Genomic DNA, 26,791 nt, shown 5'->3' on the forward strand with positions numbered 1-26,791 from the left:
ATGAGTTTCAATAAATTTGAGACCAATCACCTTATTCCTCGTGAAAAACTATTGTAAGATATAAAATGAAGTAAACCTCATCATATTGCTATGACATTTTTAAAAAGTGATTTGGGAAAGTTTATCACTTTTAAGTATTCACATATAGTTTTAAAATATTTCTTAATAAAAATACTTATTTTAAGTTGACAAAGTGTTTGTAATATATGATTCATGTCTAATTGTATATTATCTATGTCTAGATAGCTATATCAATATGTGCTTTTTTATATTCCAGGAGGTATACTTTTTATGATATGGTGTGTAGTCTGGGCATTCTCAGGCCCTGAAGTTCTTCCTAATGGAAGTTTATTTGGACTATTAGTTATCTTTTATTGTGCCCTTATTGGGGGGAAACTTGTGGAAAACATTAGACTACCTTCAGTGCCTGAAATTCCTCCTCTCCTTGGTAAGTGAATAATTACTTTTTATTTGTCATTAACTATATGTAAATTATGACTATATTCTAGTCAGAGTAGATATAATTTAGAACTATTTCAATGTAATATGATCTATATAGCTTTTTTATATGTGTACTTACTATATATGTGTATATATAGCTTGCTTATAGAAGTATTTATTCTCTATACACAGATTTTTCCTGAAATATATTTTTAAATAATTTAAATATGCTCAATATATGATTATTGTTGCTTTCTCATTTAATAGGACATTTTTAAATTAACTTTTACATGTTTTATAGAAAAGGGAAAATTTGAAAGAAACTGAATTTTTCTATAGATGATCTAATTCAAATAAAATTTGTTATTGTTTAGTCACTAAGTCATGTTCAACTCTTTGCAATCCCATGGACTGTAGCCCACAAGTCTTCTCTGTCCATGTGATTTCCCAGGCAAGAATACTGGAGTGGGTTGCCATTTCCTACTGCAGGGGATCTTCCCAACCCTGGGATCGAACCTGCGTCTCCTGATTGGCGGGTGTATTCTTTACCACTGAGCCACCTGGGAAATACCATTACAAGATTCAAATACTATCATGACTAGGGCACCAAAATGTTTTATAGTTCTTGGGTGAGTTCCTTGGGTATCTCCACTATGTATATTCACTGGTATATCATCTGCCTAAAATGTTATACCGTATTTCTTCATCACCATTGCTATGTAACTCTCCAGGTAGACAAGAGGAAAATTAGCGGAAAAACATCTTTTAGAGGTATTTTATATCTTCTAAGTATTCAATATATTCTAATATTTAGTTACTGCCAAAAGAGGTAATCACTCCATCTCTAACACCCTTTCTGTGTTCATAACATGCTTCAGCACCTCACAAGTATTTACTGGATCTTTTCCACTTCTCCAAAGCTTCCACTCTAGTCCTAGCTCAGGCTATTAGTTTCTAACCATTCCATGAACTATGGCAGAGACTTTTTTCTGGTCCCTCCTTAGTTTTATGTCTATCTCATTTACCAATACCATCACATAGACAATGCAACACTTGTTATCTCACTTCCTGCCTTAAACTTACCCGCAGTGCTTTACTCTGCCAAAACCGGGGAAAGTAGAAAGTACTCTGCCAAAGGAAGCTTTCCATGATCTGGCCCCTCCTGCCCACTCCCCACTCCCAACTAGTCCTTAATGTTCCATCGATACTGAATTACTTGTTTCACACCATTGAGATATATCATTTCTATCTCCATTCCTTTATGCTGTCTCCTCTACTTGTATGTAACCTATCCTTCACCAAAGTAATGAGAGATACAGTGTGTTTGAAGAAGGGATGTTAAACATTTCTGTTTTCTGTCTTAGAAAAATGAACTGAATCAGACATGGTTAATTTTTTTTCTTCTAAGGGATGTTACTGGCTGGTTTTGGCATTAAGAATGTTCCATTCCTCAGTGATATCACCTATATTAGTAATGAACTGTCTTCGACTTTAAGAAATACTGCCCTCACCATTATTCTAGTACGAGCTGGGCTTGGACTTGATCCACAGGTAGATTTCCAATTACACCTGGAATATGGTTACTTTAAATATTAGAGGCTGATGGAAAAGAAAAATAGGCAGAATTTTTCTTATAGTTGTTTCAGGTAGAGCAAAACTAAGACAAAGAACAAAGATTTTGCAGAAATATTGGTGCCTTAGTGTCTACATCTGATCATATTACTAATATGAAATCACTGTGATGTAAGATCTCTATTAGTAATAGTCTTTAATTATTTACCTAGAGATAGATGTCCCTTATGCAACATTTGTATTATTTTGGAGTTGTGGCTTTTCTGTGGAGAGCTCTTTATTTTTCAGTTAACAGAGGATAAGGTCATCCCATAAAAGGTTATTGCTTCTGTTTTGTTTTTTCAGAATGATTATGAATTTCAATAATATTATTCTTTCAAGAATTTTTCCCACAGAACTATGTTCCTGATTATATTTTTATAAAAGCTAATCTTTTAAAATATTTCTTAAAATATTACTATCAAGGAATCATAAATTAGTTTTTTAAAGATGGATATTCATAAATATAACAGCTATCCAGGATATAACAAATGTGGCAAATATATAAGATTGGTGAAAGTATTTGGAGAGCATAAATAATTATAGACAGTGATAAGTTATTATATTATCCAGTAAAAAATTTGAACCAATGAGAAAATTTGAAAATTTTCCCTTTTAGTTAATTATGCATTTTTTATGTGATTTTCTCCTTTGGCATGTTACAATTATGACACTAATCACACAATTCATCCCTAAAAGTTAACTGATGGAAACAAACCTATAGGATACTTTCATTATACTATTTACTAGGAAGATTAAAGAAGGTAGAAATATTTATTTAATCACAGAAAACTGAGTCATTTTAATAATTAAAATAGAACAGCATTTTATAATATATGAAGTAGTTTATAATCCAATATATAATGACATATAAAATGAGCTGTATTCACATTTAAAGCACATGGAATATCTGGGAGATTTAATTTAATATGATTATCACTCAAAAAAGATTATATAATTCAATATTTGCTTAAAATAATTTTCTTATTGGCCACTACAAGCTTGTCTAAGTGTGACTGTGTTTATATTTCAGGCTTTGAAGAATTTGAAGCGAGTTTGTTTCAGATTGTCTATGGGTCCATGTCTAATGGAGGCTTGTTCAACTGCTGTTATTTCCCACTTCCTTATGAATTTTCCCTGGCAGTGGGGATTTCTGTTGGGGTAACTTCTTCTCATTTTTATCTATGAAAATATTCAGTTAAAATGCTTGGTTATTGAAATATTCAGAATATTGTATAGAAAAGTTTATCATTAAAATTCTTTTTACTGTGGTAGAGAATCTTGGAAATCAGTTTGTCAGAAATAGATTCATGTCCTAAGTCTACTATATCCTTGACAAATATTTATAGTTCTTTAGTGTTTAATGCTAAGATAATTCACTTTATCAGTTTATTTTTTCTCCTATATTGTAATCTATCTCCAGTTTTTTGTTTATTTGTTTTGGTTGTGCTGGATCTTCATTGCTGTGTGGGTTTTTCTCTAGCTGCAGTGCACAGGCTTCTTATTGCAGTGGCTTCTCTTGTTGCTGAGCACAGGCTCTAGGGTGAACAGGCTTCAGTAATTGTGGTACAAGGGCTCAGTAGCTGTGGTTCTCAGGCTCTCAAGCACAAGCTCAGTAGTTATGGTGCGTGGGCTTAGTTGCTCCGTGGCATGTGGGATCTTCCAGACCAGGGATCAAACCCATGTCTCCTGCATTGGCAGATGGATTCTTTACCACTGAGCCACCAGAGAATCCCTGTTTTTTTTTTAATTTTTATCTTTTGGCTTTGCTGGGTCTTCCTTGCTGTGTGTAGTCTTTCTCAAGTTACAGCGATTGGCGACTGATCTCTAGTTGTAGTGCACAGGCTTCATTGCTGTGGTTTCTCTTATTGCAGAACACAGGCTGTAAGTGTGTGGGCTTCAGTAGTAGAGGCACGCAGCCTCAGTAGTTGTGCTGCACAGGCTTAGTTGCTCTGTGGCATTTGGGATCTTCGAGACCAGAATTCAAGCCCTTGTCCCCTGCATTGGCAGATGGATTCCTAACCACTGGACCACCAGGAAAGTCCCTATCTCTATTTTTTAATTAATCTAATGGCCTTTTCCTTGTACACTATATGTGCACATATATATAATATGTATGTATTATGTATATCATATGTATTTTATGTATGTGAAAAATATTTTATGTAGATATTATAACTAAAACGAGCAAACACTATTTTCCTAGATCCTATGTCCCATCTATTATTATCTATTATCTATTTCTTTTCATGTCCAAGTTCTTCAGAATAATAGTCCATGATTACTATCTCTATATCTTCAATTTGTTTTCACTTTTCAATCCATTTAATTTTTGCCTCCACTTACCCATTCCAGTGGATCCCAGTATGCATTTTCTAACTAAATTAACAATTTTTTGGTATCCTTAGGTGACTCTTTTAAAATTTTGATCTACTCAATATTTAGTCGGATCTTTCAATCAATCAAAGGATTGTATATCTGTTTTTTTTCCAGGTCTTAAATATATCTTTTATCTCTCCTCAGTTGTCTTTTATTTTGTCCTTTTGTAACTCCCTTCTCCATATCTATTAGTTTTTCTTTATACTTTTCATCTATTTGCCTTTGCAGTACACAGTGGAAAATGTTCTCTGCTTAGTTCTCTAGCCTTTTCAGTCACTCTACTGTTATGTCTGTATCACCTATTTATTTATTTAATTTTGACAATTAATTTCTAAGAATAATAGTTAAGTGTTATGAACAGATACAGTGTACTTTCGTGATTCTGAGGATATTTATAGTTATTCTGAAGTCACATTCTTGTTCACTTTTTAGTATATCTCTTTCCTCAGGTGTAAATTTTTCCATTTAATTAATACGGTGCCTCAATTCAAAGTATTGACTTTCCCCAAATATTTGGTGATAATTTAATGGGTACTAATTTTTTAAGTTGAAACTTACTGTTAATTTGTGATTATTTTACCTGTTGGCTGTTGCCTTCTTGCAGAGAACAGGCCACTCATGCTACCAAGCAAGTTTCCTTAGAAGATCAAACTGAGATTAAGATTCTTGTTTTTTTTAAGTTGTACCACATGGCTTTCAGGATCTTAGTTCTCCAACCAGGTATTGAACGCAGGCCACTGCAGCAAAAGAAAGCACCGAGTCCTAACCACAGGATTGCCAGAGAATTCACTAAGGTTATTATGCAGATTATTTATTAAGGGAGCTTTCAGTAGAAACTTCTGAATAAAGAAAGCCAGATAGGAGTGTAGGAAAAGTCTGTTGTTCCAAAACTTTGCTACCCATTAAAATCACCTGGGGAGCTTTTGAAAATCTGAGTAATTAGAGGAGTGACGTTGGGAAGATGGCAGAATAGGAAACTCCAGACTCACTTTCCCACATGAAGACAGTATCATAGCAATGTGAGGGCCAGATTACCTTTATGTAACTCCAGAAACCACTTGAGAGGTTATAGCTTTCCATGCAAGCACAAGGCCAAGAAAAGGCACATTGGAGCAATTAGAACATTATATTGCACTTAACCATCATACCCCATGCCCCTCTTGCTCAGCAAAGGGCAATCAGGAGGAAACACCCAACATTTGGCTTCTCCCTCAAGAGGAAAAGAAAAAGCTGGAACATTTGTTCTGCATTCTGGCTTTTTAAGAGGCAACCAAGGGACTGGGTTCTGTCTCATCTGACTTGGAGCACTGAAAGAAAAGAGAATGGCACATTTTAGATGTCTGAGGTCCACTGAGAACAGAGGTAAGTGCTGTGTGTTGCTATACTCCAGAGATATTGCAGTACTGCTAATAGGCACTTGGGATACTCTGGAGTAGGAAAAGGCCAAAGTCCAGCTGGATATAATGCACCAAAGCCCAGAGAAGGCACATTCCAGAAAAGTTTGAGAGACTTCCAGAATCTTTAGCTGGGTTGATTGATGAAGGTCTTTCCCTAGTGATGAAGTCCATAAAGACTAGGAGAGGTGGCTGTTTTTTCAAAACCCAAATTTCAGTAAAAAATAACAAGACATACAAAGCAACAGGGAATTAGGGCTCAATCAAAGGAACAAAATAAAACTCCAGACACCAGCCTTAAACAAATAGAAATGTATCAGTTACTCAACAAAGAATTCAAAATAACTATCATAAAGAGGCCCAGTAAGCTCAAAGATGTCACAGACATCTAAAACAAATCAGGAAAATAATGCATGAACAAAGTGAGAATACCAACAAACATATAGAAATGGTAAAAAAAAAAAAAAAGAACCAAAAATAAATTCTGGACCTGTAGAATAATACAATTAAATGAGACATTGACTATAGGAGATCAACTGCAGACTAAATCAGACAGAAAAAAGAATCTGTGAACTTGAAGATAGGTCATTTGAAATTACAGAATCAGAGGAGCAAAATGAAAAACAAGGAGAGTAAAGAGATACTGAGGAACTTGCAGGATGCCATTTAATGGGCCAGCTACACATTATGGGAGTTTCAGAAAGAGAAGAGAGAAATAAATGGTTTGAAAGCCTATTTGAAGAAATAATAGCCCCAAGCTTCCAAATTTGAGGAAGGAAATGGACATACAAATTCAAAATGATCAAAAAACTCCCATTAAAATAAAACCAAAGAGACCTACACTGAGAAACATACTCAAGCTGTCAAAAATCACAGCAAGTGAGAATCTTAAAAACAATGAAAGAAAAGCAAGAACTCCTTAAGATAATAGTTGAATTTCTCAATGGAAACCTTGCAAGCCAGAAGGGAATGGGATGATATATTCAAACTACTAAAAGAAAAAGAAAAAAGCCCCAGCCAACCAAGAATATTATATCTAGGATACCATATGTAAAAACTTCATGACATTGAATTTGGCAATGATTTCTTGGATATGACACTAAAAGCACAAGCAACAAAAGTGAAAATAGATGGAACTGCATGAAACTTAAAATTTTTTGCATGCAAAGGAAACAAAATGAAAAGGCAGCACACAGAATGGAAGAAAACAACTATAAACCATATATCTGGAGAGAGATCAATATTCAAAATATGTTAAAAAAAAACCCTATAACAGTAAATTTTAAAAACCTGACTATATAATGGGCAAAAAACTTACATAGACATTTCTACAAAGAAGATATACAAATAGCCAATAAGCATATGAACGTGCTCAACATTTATAATCATTAGACAAAGGCAAATAAGGAAATAGCACCTCAAGGAAATAGCACCTCATACTCATTAGGATGGTTACTATTAAAAAAAAAACTAGAAAATAACAAGCATTGACACAGATGTGGAGAAATTGGAATATTCATACAATGCTATTGGGTATATAAAATGGACTCTTCCTATGGAAAATAGTCTGGAGGTTTCTCAAAACACTTAAAGTAAAACTACCATTTAATCCAGCAATGCCACTTCTGGGTATATATCCCAAAGAACTGGAAGTAGTATCAGTTCAGTTCAGTTCAGTTCAGTTGCTCAGTCGTGCACACTCACATTCATTGCAACATAATTCACAGTAGCCAAGAGGTAGAGGCAGCTCAAATATCCATGGACAGATGAATGGATAAAGAAAATACACACACACACAGGAATAGTAGTCAGCTGTAAAAGAGGAAATCCTGTCACATTCTACAGCATGGATAAACCTTGAGGATACTATGTTGGGTGAAGTAAGTCAGAACAAACACTGTATGATTCCACTGGTATATCTGGAGTCTTCAAAATCATCTTAACAGAAAATAGAATGGTGGTTGTCAGGGGCTTGGGTGAGAAGGGAAAGGGTACGGTTCAGTTATAGAGTTTTGATTTTGCAAGATGAAAATATTCTAAGTTAAACAATAATGTGAATATCATTAGCACTACTGAAATGTACACATAAAAATAGCTAAGAAGGTTAACTTTATAGTACGTATTTTTTACAAATAAAAAAACTTTATAGTATCCCAGTATTCAGATCAAGCTCCATCCTAAATCAGATCAGAGTGTCTTAGAATGTGACTCAGGCATCAGCATTTTTTTTTAATCCCCAAGTAAATGGTAAGATAACTCTCCAATATCACTGATTTCTGATATTTAAACTTTTGTGTAATACCCTCTTACTAAATGTGCGCTGAACTTACTGACTTGCTTCTAACCAATGGAATACTGAAGAAGAGATAGGACATTACTTTTATGATTAGGTCATAAGACGATGGCTTCTGTCCTCCTTGTTGTCTCTTGCACTCTCTTTAATTGCTTTCTTGGGGGGAAGTAAGCTGCCATGTTGGGTGCAGCCCTGTGGAGAAGCCCCCATGGCAAGAGACTGAAGACCTATCAACAACCATGTGAATAAACTTGAGATCAGGGTTTCTTCTACTCACCTCATGAGAGAAGAGGTATACAGCTCTTGAGTAGGAACAGGTATACAGCTAAATCATATCCAGATTGCTGACCCACAGAGGTTGAGAGTTAATATGTGTTGTTTTAAGCTTCTAGATTTGGGCATGATTTGTTAAGCAGCAACAGATAAATAGTAGACCAGGTTGTTCCAATGTGCAGTAAAGTTCAGGAACCACTGAATTAGGCAAATACGTTTTTTCAGAGAATTCTAAGTTCTTCCTGAGTCCCTCAGGAAATCTTGTCTGTAAACCAGGGAGGTTGTACAGCCAGAGGCAAAGGAACTGAACTGTTAGACCCTCACATCAGTCAGTCACTGGCAGGAGCTGTCTGGAACGGGAAAGTGGGGCATCTCTTTAGCATTAGTAGGTAAGCTTCTGTTAGGAGTGCAAGGCTCCCACAAAGCTGCTGGTGTTAGTGGTTAGGAGTCAACAAGCAGCAGCTGGGGAATGTGTGCACTGGCCTGATTAGAGGGTTCTGGTAGGGACCACGTACATCACTCCACATAGTGCAGCATTGAGGAGGTGAAAGTGGAAGAGACAAGGCAGGGCTGTAGATGGGATATACCAACAAAGTATCCTGAGCAGGAATGTCTCCATTCCTCACAGGTGTCATCAGCCCAGAAATTTTTCCATTTGCCTTTGTAACTTAGGTGCTCATACTATTCCTTCTTTTGGACAGATATCTTCCTACTGACTTGTTCAAGAGATAGAAGTGGTGTGGAGACTACATCTTACTGACCATTCTTATAGCAATACTCTACATAATCACCATTCAGTTTCCTCAGAGGTCCCTCCTACTCCCAGCATCTGCCATTTCTGGGCTTGGGGTCTTTTTAGAGTACACCATATCTTCTATAGCAGGCTTATATGCATTTTGGCTTATGGTTTCCTTTTTCAACCCTAAACCACCTGTCTTTTATCTTCCTGGGATACACTTAGTTTCTTGTCCACTGAAGATTCCCATTTTGTTTTCTAGCTAGCTTATGGACTTTCCTATTATTTTCATATCTTTATTTCAAATGTTTTTGAGATGGAGGTAGAGACAGCAATTTGTGCTTGACCTAACATCTTGAACAGAATTTCTGTAAAATTTCAACAGCACTAAAGAATATGTGAGTATTTTTGTGTGTGCTCAGTCATGTCCAACTCTGCAACCCTGTGGACTATAGCCTGCCAGGCTCCTCTGTCTGTGGGATTTTCCCAGCAAGAATACTGGGTGGGTAGCCATTTCGTCCTCCAGGGGAACTTCCAGACTCAGGGATCAAGCCCACATCTCCTGCGTCTCCTGCATTGCAGGAAGATTCTTTACCACTGAGCCACTGGGGAATTTTTTCCATTGTTAAATGACATTTACTCAAAAGCAGAATTTTTACTTTCAAAGTCATCATAAAGATTAATATATTGGTTGTACAATTTACTATAAAGCACTGTTTCATTAAAAGGATGTTTTTAAATTGGTTTTCAAAGATTTTTCTCTCAGTTTTGTAGTCGGTGCAGTTTCTCCTGCTGTTGTTGTCCCTTCCATGCTACATTTGCAAGAAAATGGATATGGTGTTGAGAAAGGCATTCCAACCTTATTAATAGCTGCCAGCAGTTTGGATGACATCTTGGCTATCACTGGATTCAATGCATGCTTCAGCATAGTTTTCTCCTCAGGTAAACAAAACAGCTACCGTATAATTCAGTGCTTTCTTTATTCTTTAAACAAGTTTTCTAGCTTTCCTTCATTTATTGATGAAGACTTTTCAATTTAACATGTTTTTATTCTTCATGGAAAGCTCATTCCAGACCACAAAAGGAATTTCAGTGGGTTAAGATACCACTACTTAATATAAATGATTTCCTTTTAATAACCAAATATTCCAATTAATTTTACAATCCATATTATTACCATTCATCTGCTCATTTTGCTTTGGAATTTTATCAGTTTTCAGTAGAAAAATTTAGGCCACAATATTATTAGTGCTACTAATATATCTAGTAGATAATTTGGAGATGTACCTTTCTGGCTATCATTTTAAATAACTGATTGTTCTGTTATTAAGACAACTTAAATGTGTGGAGTATGGAAAACTGTGTGTTCTTTTGGTAGTGATGGGACAAGATCCTGTGCCAATTCTAAATCCCAGGGAGACATTTGGTGTTGAATGTCACTCAGAGATTGCAGAAGTGAACATTCCACATTTAATAATACTTTAATTATCTGCCAATATATGAAGTCCAGTCTTCTGTATTATTAACCGAAGCACCAAAACATTTTAAAGTTGAAAGGTTATATATATATATATATATATATATATATATATATATATATATAGGTTCTCTTAAAATCATAAGATATAAATGAATAAGAAGAAAAAAAGAAAATATAAGAATGAAATCTATTACAGTCATGTGTGCACGTGTGTGCTCAGTCGTGTCTGACTCTTTGTGACCGCATGGACTGTAGCCCAGCGCCAGGCTCCTTAGTCCATGGGATTTCTCAGGCAAGAACACAGGAGTGGGTTGCCATTTCATACTCTAGAGAATCTTCCCAACCCAGAGATCGAACCCACATCACTTGTGTCTCTTGCACTGGCAGACGGATTCTTTACCACTTTGCCACCTGGGAAGACCCCCAGGAATAATATTCTTAATCTTCTGATGTACATCCACCCAGACTTCTCCTTTTATCCCTCTCCACATCTATCTCTAGGTTGCTTTCTCTCCCTCCCAAAATTCTTATAAAATTAGTGAACATTAACCATACTTACTTATAACTTGAGTCGTTTTCAATTTAACTGTGTATTACAAACATCTAATTTATTTGTAAATAAGTTTCTGTGACATTTTTACTGGTTCCATCATATTTGAGTGGCTGCATGACTTTCAACTTGACATGTTGAAAATTTAAATTGACACCACTATGTGCTATTCAAATGCTTGGTTGAACATCTTACAGCTGAATAGTTGTGCTTAATATTTTATTAACCTTACAAGAGAAACTGTTACGTTAAAAAAGATATAACACAATAAGATTTTTGAAATATATTGCCACAATATCATGTCCCACCAGGATACACAAGCATGCCACTTTCTCTTCACCTTCTTCAAAATTAGATATTTACTAGTCCTTTTTACCTTAGCCACTTTGATAGGTCTCTTTAAATGAAGTACTTTGAATACTAGTGATGTTAAATGTTCATGTTTCTTGTCTATTATCATTTTGAAATTTCTTAGAGATTACTTTTCTTGAAATATTTTGCCTGTATCCTGTAAGCATGTTCATCTTTTGTTGTTTTGATTTGTTAAGACTCTGATTGTGCATAAAATTAAGAATGATAAACCATTTGTTTTATATCCTGTGCTTTTTGTAATTTAACTTTATCTCTTTTTTTTTTTTTTGCCATTCAGAAGACCTAAATTTTTTATTGTCAGATCTGGCAATCTTCTCCTTCATGACTGATATCAGTCATTCTTTCAAAAAATATTTTTTGTGCTTCTCTTCCATTCAACTAGCTACTGTATCAAATGCTGAGGATAAACAGTGAATATCAGTATTAGTTTTTATTAAGCAATTGCTTGGTACTTGCTGTAAGTTCTGTAGATGTTTCAGCTCACTAATCACAACAGTGTTATGCTCATTTTACTGATAAGGAAACTAAGGAACAGAGATTAAGTAACTTGCTTGACATCAGAGTAGGGTACCAATATGGAAATCTGGCAGTCTGACCTCAGACCCACACTTTTAAGTACTATTCTATACTGCCTCCCAACACAGCAAACAGAAAAGGCCATGTAGCCTGTGTTCTCAAGGAAATTATCTTAAACAAATAATTAAAGATGGGATAAATATTACATAGTATAAGATGCTGGGGGAACAGGCTACAGGAGACAAAACCTAATTTGAAGAGGACCAAAAAAGTGAAAACCAAGCAGGTATATGCTTTTAAAAATCCTCTTGGACCACATGACTGTAAAGTGTCTCTTGAAATTTTAAGAACTCTTTAAGTTTTATTATATACGTTAGATCTTCAAAACATCTATATTTTGGAACTTGGTAGATGCTGAGATCTCACTTTACCTTTTGAGTCAATTGGCCCTTTTACCATTATGCAGTATCCTGTATTTATCTCTTGTGACAGTATTTGACCTAAAATCTGTCTTGGCTGGTAAAAGTATGACTGCTCCTGCTCTCTTTGAGGTACCATTTGCATGGAATATCTTTTTCCATCTTTAAAGTTATAGTAATCTGTTTAAAATGATAGTGACTTCAGTTGCATACAAAAAATCTACTTTTCTACTCCTCTCTCATCCTCCTCACCTTTTGTTACCAGTGACACAAATTACACATTTTATTGTATATACATTAAAATAATTTTATAATTAGTTATTTTTTGTGCTTCTATCTTCAGTTCTCTAACAGAATTAAAAGTTATTTCCTCACCACCATTACAGTATTACTGGATTCTTAATTCATCTATCTATTTAACTTTACTGGAGGTTTATATTTACATGCTTTTGTGTTCAGTTCAGTTGCTCAGTCATGTCCGACTCTTTGTGACCCCATGGACTGTCCATCACCAGCTCCTGGAGCTTACTCAAACTCATGTCCATTGAGTCAGTGTTGCCATCCAACCATCTCATCCTTTGTCATCCCCTTCTCCTCCCACCTTCAGTCTTTTCCCAGCATCAGGGTCTTTCAAATGAGTCAGTTCTTCGCATCAGGTGGCCAAAGTATTGGAATTTCAGCTTTAGCATCAGTTCTTCCAATGAATATTCAGGACTGATTTTCTTTAGGATGGAGTGGTTGGATTTCCTTGCAGTCCAAGGGACTCTCAAGAGTCTTCTCCATCACCACAGTTCAAAAGCATCAATTCTTTGGTGCTCAGCCTTCTTTATAGTCCAACTCTCAGATCCATACATGACTACTGGAAAAACCATAGCCTTGACTAGGCAGACCTCTGTTAGCAAAGTAATGTCTCTGCTTTTAATATGCGGTCTACATTGGTCATACCTTTCCTTCCAAGGAGTAAGCGTCTTTTAATTTCATGGATGCTGTCACCATCTGCAGTGATTTTGGAGCCCCAAAAAAATAAAGTCTGCCACTGTTTCCCCATCTATTCACCATGAAGTGATGGGACCACATGCCATGATCTTAATTTTTTGAATGTTGAGTTTTAAGCCAACCTTTTCACTCTCCTCTTTCACTTTCATCAAGAGGCTCTTTAGTCCTTCTTCGCTTTCTGGCATAAGGGTGGTGTCATCTGCATACCTGAGGTTATTGATATTTCTCCCAGCAATCTTGATTCCAGCTTGTGCCTCATCCAGTCCAGCATTTCTCATGATGTACTCTGCGTATAAGTTAAATAAGCAGGGTGACAATATACAGCCTTAACGTACTCTTTTCCTATTTGGAACCAGTCTGTTTTTCCATGTCCAGTTCCAACTGTTGCTTCTTGACCTGCCTACAGATTTCTCAGGAGGGAGGTATGGTGGTCTGGTATTCTCATCTCTTTAAGAATTTTCCATAGATGGCTGTGATCCACACGGTCAAAGGCTTCGGCACAGTCAATAAAGCAGAAATATATGGTTTTCTGGAACTCTCTCGCTTTTTCAGTGATCCAACAGATGTTGGCAATTTGGTCTCTGTTCCTCTGCCTTTTCTGAATCCATCTGGAACATCTGGAAATTCACAGTTCATGTACTGTTGAAGCCTGGCTTGGAGAATTTTGAGCATTACTTTGCTAGCATGTGAGATAAGTGCAACTGTGTGGTAGTTTTGTGTGTTGCTAACATCTTTTTATTTACACTTGAAGGATTCCCTTTAAGATTTCTTGTTAGGAGGTCTAGTGGTGATGAACTCCATCAACCTTTGTTTATCTGAGAAAGTCTTAATTTCACCTTCACTTTGGAGGACAGTTTTGTGGGATATTATTCTTGATTGGCATTTTTTTCTTTCAACACTTTGGATATGTCATCCTGCCTTCTTCTGACCTATAAGGTTTCTGCTGTGTAAAGTGTTAGTTGCTCAGTTGTGCGTGACCCTTTGTGACCCCCATGGACTGTAGTCCCGTAGGCTCCTCTGTCCATGGAATTCTCTAGGCAAGAATACTGGAGTGGATTGGCATTTTCTTCTCCAGGGGATTTTCCCAACCCAGGGATCAAACCCAGGTCTTCTGCATTGGAGGCAGATTCTTTACCGTCTGAGCCAGCAGAGAAGTTCTTCTGCTCTGTAAGCCTCTGATAATTTTATGGGCATTCTCTTTTATGTGATGAGTTGCTTTTCTCTTGCTGTAACTTTTTAAATGAGCATAAAGCCTTTTAGACTGTATGTTGGTGTTAAATTTGTGTCTCTGTGGGGGATCACGATTCTGGAGTTCCCATTCTACTATCATGCTGTTGTCACCCTACACTTTTGTTATTTTTAATGGGAAAATATTTCTAAAATATGTATATTCAATACTTTTTTGTATTGAGCTGAAAACACAGAACACAACTAGATTTTTTTGTGTGACTCTAGATCATTTTTTAAAATGTATTACAATAAAACTACATGTATGCATAAAGCATAAAATATATTGGAAAATCAGTTGATCCTTGAATATTTCTAGGATTGATCCTGAGATAAATCTTTTTTTATGTTGTTATTATTAAATTGTCCTTTTTATGTTTAAATCATTTGCCATAATAGAATAGCAGAGAATAACATTATTAGCCATCTATTAGGTGCCAGAGATACTCCTCTGCCAGTCTCTATGCATTCTTCTACCTGACCTGGTTCTTTTAGGTTGGGTGTGTAAGGGGAGAACATTGTGGTTTCTTCTTTGTTTTCTGGCCTATTTATTCAATGAACATTTCTGAGTTGTGTATACATATTAAATCGCTGGAGAGTACACTATCAAATAAATCTGCATGTTTTCATGAGTGTGAACTTTAAAGGTCCATTTTTGTGTATTCTGTAATAACATACCTTTCTTTATGAATCACCTACATTTGATTTCCTACTTTGTTGGCTATATGAAAATACCTCTCTATGACATGTTTTTCTTGTTGTGTGCCCTTACAGGTAACATATCTAGTAACATCCTATCCTCTCTTCGGGATGTAATTCTTGGTGCGCTTTTAGGAATTGTTTTGGGAATGTTTGCTCGACATTTCCCAGGTATCGATCAGGTAAATAAAAAATAATCTTTATTTGGAAGTACAGTATTAGACATTTCTCTCAAAAATTTGAACTTTTGATCTATGAAATACTTTAATCTTCAGTTTTCTTTCTCCAAAAGTAGCCTCCAATGCCTATTCCCTGCTTAAAACTGAGCATAGTTGTCATTGATCCAGGTCAGTGGCCCTAATCTGAAGTCTCTGTTTCCTTATTGCACAGAGAATATCAGAAAAATGTACTTAATTCAGAGGAACTTCTCCATTTTGTCCTGCTTCTTTCTTCACCAAATTGCCTGTTGACTCCTGACTTTTTTTCCTTATCTTTTTCCCTCAGACATTCCATTGAACATTTTGGGGGAAATATATTCCCATTTATTTCTGCATATTTTCTGACTTAAATTTTCTCCCTCTCCCTTTGAATAAGGCAACACTATCAACTCTTTCCTGCCCTAAAAGACATGCCATTACTCTTTGATTTCTGTAACTTCCATCTTAATTTCCCTGTAGTTATTGTTTCAGCTAAAAAGATACTCAGACATTTATTTTTAAGAATTCTTTGGATTTGTTGTGTGGAACTACAGATTATATGGGTCTCTTTTCTTTCCTTCTTCTCTTACAGTTAAAGTATTATAACCATTTTACTGACGGTAGTATCAGAGATGTGGCAGAAAATGAAACTTAATAGTTGCAAATTTTGTCACAAGTCTGCTAAAATATGTGGTGAGAAATAAAGTCAAACTTTAGATGTTATTTGATATAGCATATAAAGACATGGTATCAAAGGGTCAGTAATAAATGATAGATAACATAATAATTATATATTTAATGTAAATTAATTTCCAAATATCTATCTAATTCTAGGAAAAACTTGAAGTGAAGAGAGCATTTTTTATTTTGAGTATGTCTATTTCTGCTGTCTTAGCCAGCCATCAATTTGGTATGAATGCAGCTGGAGGATTGTGCACACTAGTATTGAGTTTCACTGCAGGGACAGGTTGGTCCAAAGAAAAGGTGAATATTTTTATACACCATTTTTTAAAAGATAAAATAACTGTACTTTTTACATCTGAAATGGACATTTAAGAAATCTTACTCTGTTAAAAAATATATGCCATTTTGATTCCAATTGTTTGACTTAATATGAATAGAATGCTAGATTTCTGATTAAAAGATAGATATGCAACAAAGGCTTACTGTATAGCACAGGAAACTATAGTCAATTTCTTGTAATAACCTATAATGGAAAATAATTTGAAAAATAATATATGTGTATATGTCTAACTGAATCACCTTGCTGTGTACCTGAAACATTGTAAGCCAACTATGCTTCAGTAAAATATGTCTATTCAGAAAAAAACTAAAAAAGAAATATTAATTCTAGGAAGATGTTCTATAAGTTTGTATCTTCAAGGTGAACGAATCAATCAAGGAAATAAAATACTCAAGAAAAGGAACTGGAAATACACTAAAATGCAATCAGAAGTTGAGTGATCACGTTAGTCTTTTTCCCAAGTTTAATGCAATATGATTATATAACTTTTATTTTAATATGGCAATTAATATGTGAAACTATACTCATAAAATATTAAGAATAATGTCTGTTTAGTTCTTTGGCCCATTTTTTGATTGGGTCGTTTATTTTTCTGGAATTGAGCTGAAGGAGTTGTGTGTATATTTTTGAGATTAGTCCTTTGTCAGTTGCTTCATTTGCTATTATTTTCTCCCATTCTGAAGGCTGTCTTTTCACCTTGCCTATGGTTTACTTTGTTGTGCAGAAGCTTTTAAGTTTAATTAGGTCCCATTTGTTTATTTTTGCTTTTATTTCCAATATTCTGGGAGATGGGAGATGGATCCTGCTGTGATGTATGTCGGAGTGTTTTGCCTATGTTCTCCTCTAGGAGTTTTATAGTTTCTAGTCTTACATTTAGATCTTTAATCCATTTTGAGTTTATTTTTGTGAATGGTGTTAGAAAGTTCTAGTTTCATTCTTTTACAAGTGGTTGACCAGTTTTCCCAACACACTTGTTAAAGAGACTATCTTTTCTCCATTGTATATTCTTGCCTCCTTTGTCAAAGATAAGGTGTCCATAGGTGCATGGATTTATCTCTGAGCTTTCTATTTTGTTCCATTGATCTATATTTCTGTCTCTGTGCCAGTACCATACTGTCTTGATGACTGTGGCTTTGTAGTAGAGCCTGAAGTCAGGCAGGTTGATTCCTCAAGTTCCATTCTTCTTTCTCAAGATTACTTTGGCTATTCGAGGTTTTTTGTATTTCCATACAAATTGTGAAATTATTTGTTCTAGCTCTGTGAAAAATACTATTGGTAGCTTGATAGGGATTGCATTGAATCTATAGATTGCTTTGGGGTAGTATACTCATTTTCACTATATTGATTCTTCTGATCCATGAACATGGTATATTTCTCCATCTATTAGTGTCCTCTTTGATTTCTTTCACCAATGTTTTATAGTTTTCTATATATAGGTCTTTAGTTTCTTTAGGTAAATATATTCCTAAGTATTTTATTATTTTCGTTGCAATGGTGAATGGAATTGTTTCCTTAATTTCTCTTTCTATTTTCTCATTATTTTTCTCCCTCATTTCTGTGTGTTGATTTTATATCCTGCAACTTTACTATATTCATTGATTAGCTCTAGTAATTTTCTGGTGGAGTCTTTACAGATGGCTAACAAACACATGAAAAGATGCTCAACATCACTCAGTATCAGAGAAATGCAAATCAAAACCACAATGAGGTACCATTTCACGCCAGTCAGAATGGCTGCGATCCAAAAGTCTACAAGCAATAAAAGCTGGAGAGGGTATGGAGAAAAGGGAACCCTCTTACACTGTTGGTGGGAATGCAAACTAGTAGAGCCACTATAGAGAACAGTGTGAAGATTCCTTAAAAAACTGCAAATAGAACTGCTTTATGACTCAGCAATCTCACTACTGGGCATACACACCAAGGAAACCAGAATTGAAAAAGACACATGTACTCCAGTGTTCATCACAGCACTGTTTATAATAGCCAGGACTAGGAAGCAACCTAGATGTCCATCAGCAGATGAATGGATAAGAAATCTATGATACATGTACACAATGGAGTATTTCTCAGCCATTAAAAAGAATACATTTGAACTCGTTCTAATGAGGTGGATAAAGCTGGAGCCGATTATACAGAGTGAAGTAAGCCAGAAAGAAAAACACCAATACAGTATACTAATGCATATATATGGAATTTAGAAAGATGGTAACGATAACCCTGTATGCGAGACAGCAAAAGAGACACAGATGTATAGAACAGTCTTTTGGACTCTGTGGTAGAGGGCAAGGCTGGGATGATTTGGGAGAATGGCATTGAAACATGTATAATATCATATATGAAACGAATCACCAGTCCAGGTTCAATGCATGATACAGGATGCTTGGGGCTGGTGCACTGGGATGACCCAGAGGGATGGTACGGGTGGGGTTTCAGGATGGGGAACATGTGTATACCCGTGGCAGATTTATGTTGAAGTATGGCAAAGCCAATACAATATTGTAGTTAACCTCCAATTAAAATAAGTAAATTTATATTTTTTTAAAAAATTAAGAATAAGAAGGTACACATATGTAATAAAATGAGAAATACTCCTTTTCCCTCACCATCCCCAAATATCAAATCCCCTTCCCAGGTCATTTCCTCTAAACACTCTTCTAATGTAGATCACTTCCATTTTTTGTTATTACAAACAGCACAACCATGAACAGTCTTATTCATATGTGGTTTTGCAAATGTATAAATACTTCTGTAGGAATAGATTTCTAGAAATGGAAAGACTGAATTTAAAAATGGTACATTTCTATTTTGGTGGTTACTGCCAAATTAGGCTTTTCACGTAGCACTAGTGGTAAAGAACCTGCCTGCCAGTGCAGGAGACACTGGACATGTGGGTTCAGTTCTTGGGTGAGGAAGATCTCCTGGAGTAGGAAATGGCAACCCACTCTAGTATTCTTACCTGGAGAATCCCATGAACAGAGGAGCCTGGCAGGCTATAGTCCATAGGGTCACAAACAGTTGGACATGACTGAAGTGACTTAGCACATTGCCAAATTATCCCTTAAAAGATTTCATTTATACTGTTTACTACCAGCAGTATAGGAGAGTCCCTTAATACCTAAACCCATCAACAATTTTGGATATTATCAATGATTTTCTTAACAACCTGATGGGTAAGAAACTTTATAACATTGTTTTCTTTATATTTCTCTGATTAGTAGTGAAGTAAACTTCTATTTTGGGATTTATTTGGAAGGAATGATGCTAAAGCTGAAGCTCCAGTACTTCGGCCACCTCATACGAAGAGTTGACTCATTGGAAAAGACTCTGATGCTGGGAGGGATTGGGGGCAGTAGGAGAAGGGGACGACAGAGGATGAGATGGCTGGATGGCATCACGAACTCGATGGACGTGAGTCTGAGTGAACTCCGGGAGATAGTGATGGACAGGGAGGCCTGGCGTGCTGCGATTCATGGGGTCGCAAAGAGTCGGACACGACTGAGCGACTGAACTGAACTGAACTGACTGAAACTTCTATTCAGGCTTCTCTGGTGGCTCAGTGGTGAAGAATCCACCTGCCAATGCAGGAGACAGAGATTCAGTCCCTAGGTCAAGAAGATCCCCCGGAGAAGAAAATGGTAACCCACTCCAGTGTTCTTGGTTGGGAAATCCCATGGACAGGGCAGCCTGTCAGGTTACAGTCCACAGGTCACAAAAGAGTTAGACATGACTTAGTGGCTAAACAATGACAACAAGCTTCTATTCATATATTCTTTTATAACCACCTATTCATATTCTTTGCCCATTATTAACTGCTTTATTTGCCTTTTTGTTCCTAATTTATAGAGTTTCTTTATATGTTAGGGCTACTAATTCTTTGTTATCTACATGTTGTGTTTAATTTTTGCTTATCTTCATTTATGATGTCTTTTGTATGACAGTAAAATTTCCTATAGTCAAGTCTGTCAGTTTTTTCTTCTTGGTTTTGGGTCTTTATCTTGTTTAAGAAGGACTTTTTCACCCAAGATCATGAGGTTGTGAACATTATATCATCTTATATATTATCATTTAATACACTAGACCATTCAGGTATGACCTAAATCAAATCCCTTACAATTATACAGTGGAAGTGAGAAATAGATTTAAGGGACTAGATCTGATAGATAGAGTGCCTGGTGAACTATGGGCAGAGGTTCGTGACATTGTACAGGAGACAGGGATCAAGACCATCCCCATGGAAAAGAAATGCAAAAAAGCAAAATGGCTGTCTGGGGAGACCTTACAAATAGCTGTGAAGAGAAGAGAAGCGAAAAGCAAAGGAGAAAAGGAAAGATATCAGCATCTGAATGCAGAATTCCAAAGAATAGCAAGGAAAGATAAGAAAGCCTTCTTCAGTGATCAGTGCAAAGAAATAGAGGAAAACAACAGAATGGGAAAGGCTAGAGATCTCTTCAAGAAAATTAGAGATACCAAGGGAACATTTCATGCAAAGATGGGCTAGATAAAGGACAGAAATGGTATGGACCTAACAGAAGCAGAAAATATTAAGAAGAGGTGGCAAGAATACACAGAAGAACTCTACAAAAAAGAGCTTCACGACCCAGATAATCACGATGGTGTGATCACTCACCTAGAGCCAGACATCCTGGAAGGTGAAGTCAAGTCTGCCTTAGAAAGCATCACTATGAACAAAGCTAGTGGAGGTGATGGAATTCCAGTGGAGCTATTTCAAATCCTGAAAGATGCTGCTGTGAAAGTGCTGCACTCCATATGCCAGCAAATTTGGAAAACTCAGCAGTGGCCACAGGACTGGAAAAGGTCCATTTTCATTCCAATCCCAAAGAAAGGCAATGCCAAGGAATGCTCAAACAACCACACAATTGCACTCATGTCACACACTAGTAAGGTAATCCTCAAAATTCTCCAAGCCAGACTTCAGCAGTACCTGAACTGAGAACTTCCAGATGTTCAAGCTGGTTTTAGAAAAGGCAGAGGAATCAGAGATCAAACTGCCAACATCCACTGATCATGGAAAAAGCAAGAGAGTTCCAGAAAAACATCTATTTCTGCTTTATTGACTATGCCAAAACCTTTGACTGTGTGGACCACGTTAACTGTGGAAAATTCTGCAAGAGATGGGAATACCAGACCACCTGACCTGCCTCTTGAGAAACCTATATGCAGGTCAGGCAGCAACAGTTAGAACTGGACATGAAACAACAGACTGGTTCCAAATAGGAAAAGGAGTACGTCAAGGCTGCATATTGTCACCCTGCTTATTTAACTTCTATGCAGAGTACATCATGAGAAACGCTTGGCTGGAAGAAGCACAAGCTGGAATCAAGATTGCCAGGAGAAATATCAATGACCTCAGATATGCAGATGACACCACCCTTATGGCAGAACGTGAAGAGGAACTAAAAAGCCTCTTGATGAAAGTGAAAGAGGAGAGTGAAAAAGTTGGCTTAAAGCTCAACATTCAGAAAACTAAGATTATGGCATCCAGTCCCATCACTTCATGGCAGATAGATGGGGAAACAGTGGAAACAGTGTCAGACTTTATTTTTTTGGGCTCCAAAATCACTGCAGATGGTGATTGCAGCTATGAAATTAAAACACGCTTATTCCTTGGAAGAAAAGTTATGACCAACCTAGATAGCATATTGAAAAGCAGAGACATTACTTTGCCAACAAAGGTCCGTCTAGTCAAGGCTATGGTTTTTCCAGTGGTCGTGTATGGATGTGAGAGTTGGTCTGTGAAGAAAGCTGAGTGCTGAAGAATTGATGCTTTTGAACTGTGGTGTTGGAGAAGACTCTTGAGAGTCCCCTGGACTGCAAGGAGATCCAACCAGTCCATCCTAAAGGAGATCAGTCCTGGGATTTCTTTGGAAGGAATGATGCTAAAGTTGAAACTTCAGTACTTTGGCCACCTCATGTGAAGAGTTGACTCATTGGAAAAGACCCTGATGCTGGGAGGGTTTGGGAGCAGGAGGAGAAGGAGACGACAGAGGATGAGATGGCTGGATGACATCACTGACTCCATGGACATGAGTTTAAGTGAACTCTGGGAGTTGGTGATGGACAGGGAGGCCTGGCGTGCTGTGATTCATGAGGTCGCAGAGTCGGACACGACTGAGCGACTGAACTGAACTGATTGAATACTTTGGTAGTTTTGCTTTGCATTTAGTTCTCTACTTCATCTGGAATTTATTTTTGTGAATGTTGTGAGGTAAGGATGTACATGCATCTGTTTACATATATATATATATTCATAGACATACATATATACATATATATGTGCATGTGAATTGCATAGTCAATTTTGTCAAATTATTTATTGATTAATCCAATAATTCATTGATATATATATATTTACTTCTGAAGTCTCTTTAAACACCTATTCCTATGCAATAGCACTCTCAATCATTGTGGTTTTATGTCTCAGAATCTAGTATAGAAGATTCCCTCTTATTGTACCTATTTTTAGAGTATTTCTTAACTGTTCCTGTCCATATTCTTTTTTAGATAAATTTTAGAATCAGCTTAAGAAGTTCCCAATCTGTTTAGTATTCTGATAAAGTCATAATTATAGAGGAAATTAAATGACTAATAATAAATTACAAATAAAATGAAAACTACTTGATCTCTTTACATGATAAAGAAAATCAAAGAGTAAAGAATAAATAGATTTTAAAGATTAAATAAGTAACAAATAGGATAATGTGCTGTGAAGAAGACAGAATACTGGTGTTCTTTTGTTATTTCATTTTTAAAACTTACTTTTATAAGCAGTAACCAGAAAACCGAGTCATAAGGGGAGTAGTTATGAAAATAGTTTTTGCCTCAAAGGATATGAATGTTTTATGAATCTCCTCCTGTTTGGGAAAAAAAAAAGGATAAACATAGACTGAGACTAAAATCTCCTCATCCAACTTCCTGGAAAAGAGCCAGAGTACTTTTATGTCAGTGGGAGTGTTTCCTGTAACCATGTAATTGTGGAAGCAGCACTGGGAAGGATTCATTCCCAGAAAGGGAAGTCAGGGAGGCAACCAAATGAGAATCTATCACCTATTTTGGTTTGGTTCATGTTTTTAATATGGGTCATTTGGAAGCAGGCCTAACAGATTACCAGAATTTTTTTCCTAGTAGTTTAGGACATATCAGGATTCATTTTCATGGGATTTGGTCCCAGAATAACTGAGTGGAGCTCTTCCCCAACTCACTTTTGAGAACTAAAATATTTGAATGAGCTTGAATATGTTCTCATCAGGCATGATGTAGTTCTATCCCTGCTCAGTTGCCTTTCAAACAAAAGGTAGAACTCTTACTGCACCATCAGAACATGTATGGAACTCCAAGGATAAAATTGCCAAATAATATCTTTTTTGTTCCATGACAAAATTACCAACTAATATTTTTATTGTGTTGTAAATGTCTTTTAATCAAATTCTGTTCGTATAAAAGAGTTAACCTACTCGTTTAATTTTTATTGTTTTAAAATTTCTTCTACAGATAAAATATCTTAAGTTTATTAAATGTTGAGAACCTTTACATGTCTGAAATGCAAATACTTTTATTCATCACAATAACTGAAAATGTATTACTCTTCTCTACAGGTTAGAGTCCAAAAAATTATTGGAACTGCGTGGGATATTTTCCAACCTCTTCTTTTTGGTTTGGTTGGAGCAGAAGTATCTGTTGCATCTCTTAAATCAAATGCTATTGGTAAGAATGATTAGAGGCACAAAAATGTAAGATTTAAAAATATTTAAGAAAACAGAGTAATTTTTATTTTTACTTACAATATGTCTTTGAATGCTACAAGGACCTTTAGAAGCTCATGTTGTAATATGCATTTATTCTTCCTTTACCTTGTATGGTCTTTGTAACCAAAGACAACCTTGAATATCTTCCCTGAGTGATCTGAGGAAATAGAAATTAGAATTTTTTCCTGAAGAGAAATATTAGATACCAGCAGCACCTTCTAAATACTTTCATTTATAGTAAAAGTTCAAAGCCTGTTAGCTCAGAATTAAATAAATGTAATTTATCTTACTTTTCATCATACCTCCATCATCAGATTATCTCTTGTACTTTACATAGAAGCCTCAATCGCATTTTTATTTTTATGATTATTATTTTTACTTAATACAGATATAGAGAGACAGTAGCCCTAAAGAATGTTTTCAACACTTTTGCAAATTATGTTTCTAGGCATAAAGAACCACTTCTTCCCAAATACTGTTCGTCTTTTTCTGTTGCAGGCCTTTTTGTTGGTACCATGAGTTTGGCATTATTGGTGAGAATTTTGTTTACATTTGTATTGATGTCTTGTGCTGGTTTTAATTTTAAGGAGAAAATATTTATTGCTTTATCATGGATGCCAAAAGCTACAGTCCAGGTAAGAGTATATTAAGATATTCTAATTATTTTTAATGTTGATTTTTTAAATTCTAAGTAAAAAAAAACTAGTCACAAAATTTGGGCTATTATTAGTCTTTTTAAATGCTTGATTGATCATAAGTACTCATTAAAAGTAACATAATCTTTAAAACACTGTGCTTTTAATGACAAATACTTGCTAAACTTAAGAAAACATTTTTCTGTTTTCCCAAAATTTAAAATAAGAGTATTTCTGAAAACTGGATTTTTACGTTTTGCTGAATGTTATAGAGCTAAGTGTTAGGATTTTGAAGTAGAGACACATTGATTCTTTTTAAAATATATCTTTCCTACCCCTGCCACTCACTCTACCATACATAAATGCATATGTATTATTTTTAATTATATATTTAATTTGCATGACTGAATCTCTCAACTAGAATATATAGGAAGGTAAGAAGTGTTTGTTTGTTTGTTTTTGTTGTTATTTTTCCCTAATACTTAACAATTAGCATGCAGTAGATATACAGTAAATAAGCTCTGTATGCCTACAAAAATTAATGCTGAATGATGAGTGAAAGAGAGAAAGAGAAAAAGGAGACTTTGTAGTTATGCTCTCTGATTTCCTAAAATTCTTTTCTCTACTGTTACTCCAAAACAGAAGCTTGTGAGTTTCCATGCAACACAAATCTATGTCATGATAAGCAAAGCAGGTCCTTGGGACAAGGCTGCCTGTTTTGAATAACAAGTTACTTGCCTACAACTTTAGGCAAGTTATAAATTCCAAAACTCTTGTCAGTTTTATTATATCACACTGCTCCCAGTAGGAAGAACAAGGAGAAGATGGACGACAAAATCCTAAAGAACCATAAGAAACCTTAGCATTTTATATTGTCTTTTTGTAGCCAGAAACCTAGTGGTTCATGGTAAAGACAAATATGCAAAACTCTGGTTCATCTGAACTCCTAAGATTCCAGAAGTATTGTGAGCACTCAAAAAAGATACTTAAACAGGGGAAAGCTGAGATGATAAGAACACAAAATCAGCTGTTTGTCACTACTTCACTTTCCTTCCAGATATATTTGCTAAGAAGAACATAGAATTGATGAGTCATTTACCAAAATTCCTTAACATTTGTCTCTTTTCTAGTAGTCTAGTACTAGGTGGTATTTGTTTTAACAGAGCTCTTATTTTTACTATATGTTAACTCCATTTAGCATTTTTCTCTATGCCTCATCTTTTTCTCCTCTAAATATAGGCTGTATTAGGTCCTCTGGCTCTTGAAAAAGCAAGAATGAGTGCACCCCATTTGGAATCATATTCGAATGATGTGATGACAGTAGCCTTTTTAGCCATCTTGATCACAGCTCCAAATGGAGCTCTAATTATTGGCATTCTGGGACCTAAAGTACTCACTCGCTATGATAAAAGCAAAGTGAAAATGGAGTTATCAGGATTAGAACTTCATTAAAAAGTTGATTTGCCATCACTTGCCTGCTTCTCTTAATGAATTCTCTTACATAAGAGAAAAATTAAAAGGTACACATATGTGAAGAATGTACATAGAAGCAAAGCTTTAATAAATATATGATTTGACTACAGAAGATTCCTATGAATTTTTATCCCAAAGTTAATTTAATAAAGATAATATAAAATAGAATACCTTCTTAGTATTTATGTATTTCAAGAACAAAGCATAAATACCCTAGGAAAGTTAAAGAAATCTGTCAAGTTGGATTTACTGTCATAATACAAACTAAAAACAATCAAAAATTAAATGAACGTAATGTAAGAAAGATAAGATA

At 35.6% G+C, this 26,791-nt stretch overlaps 1 protein-coding gene across 1 annotated transcript; it reads left to right on the top strand.

Moving 5' to 3' along the window:
- The first annotated feature begins 288 nt into the window (after positions 1-288).
- On the top strand, positions 289-26,457 carry SLC9B1 (solute carrier family 9 member B1). Its single transcript, XM_068975134.1, has 9 exons — positions 289-448; positions 1,850-1,992; positions 3,086-3,213; positions 9,894-10,069; positions 15,462-15,568; positions 16,418-16,567; positions 24,221-24,329; positions 24,869-25,005; positions 26,245-26,457. Exons 1-9 carry the CDS (start codon positions 292-294, stop codon positions 26,455-26,457), a joined length of 1,320 nt encoding a protein of 439 aa, XP_068831235.1. The 5' UTR covers positions 289-291.
- Positions 26,458-26,791: the final 334 nt, after the last annotated feature.

This window comes from Capricornis sumatraensis, chromosome 7 (assembly GCF_032405125.1).
Source record: "Capricornis sumatraensis isolate serow.1 chromosome 7, serow.2, whole genome shotgun sequence".
NCBI classification, from domain to species: domain Eukaryota; kingdom Metazoa; phylum Chordata; class Mammalia; order Artiodactyla; family Bovidae; genus Capricornis; species Capricornis sumatraensis.

Coding starts and splice junctions, on each gene's coding strand:
- SLC9B1 (XM_068975134.1), top strand. CDS start 292: ATGATATGGTGTGTAGTCTGGGCATTCTCAGGCCCTGAAGTTCTTCCT. Junction 16,568..24,220: donor CAGGTTGGTCCAAAGAAAAG/GTGAATATTTTT, acceptor TCTTCTCTACAG/GTTAGAGTCCAAAAAATTAT. Junction 25,006..26,244: donor TGCCAAAAGCTACAGTCCAG/GTAAGAGTATAT, acceptor CTCTAAATATAG/GCTGTATTAGGTCCTCTGGC.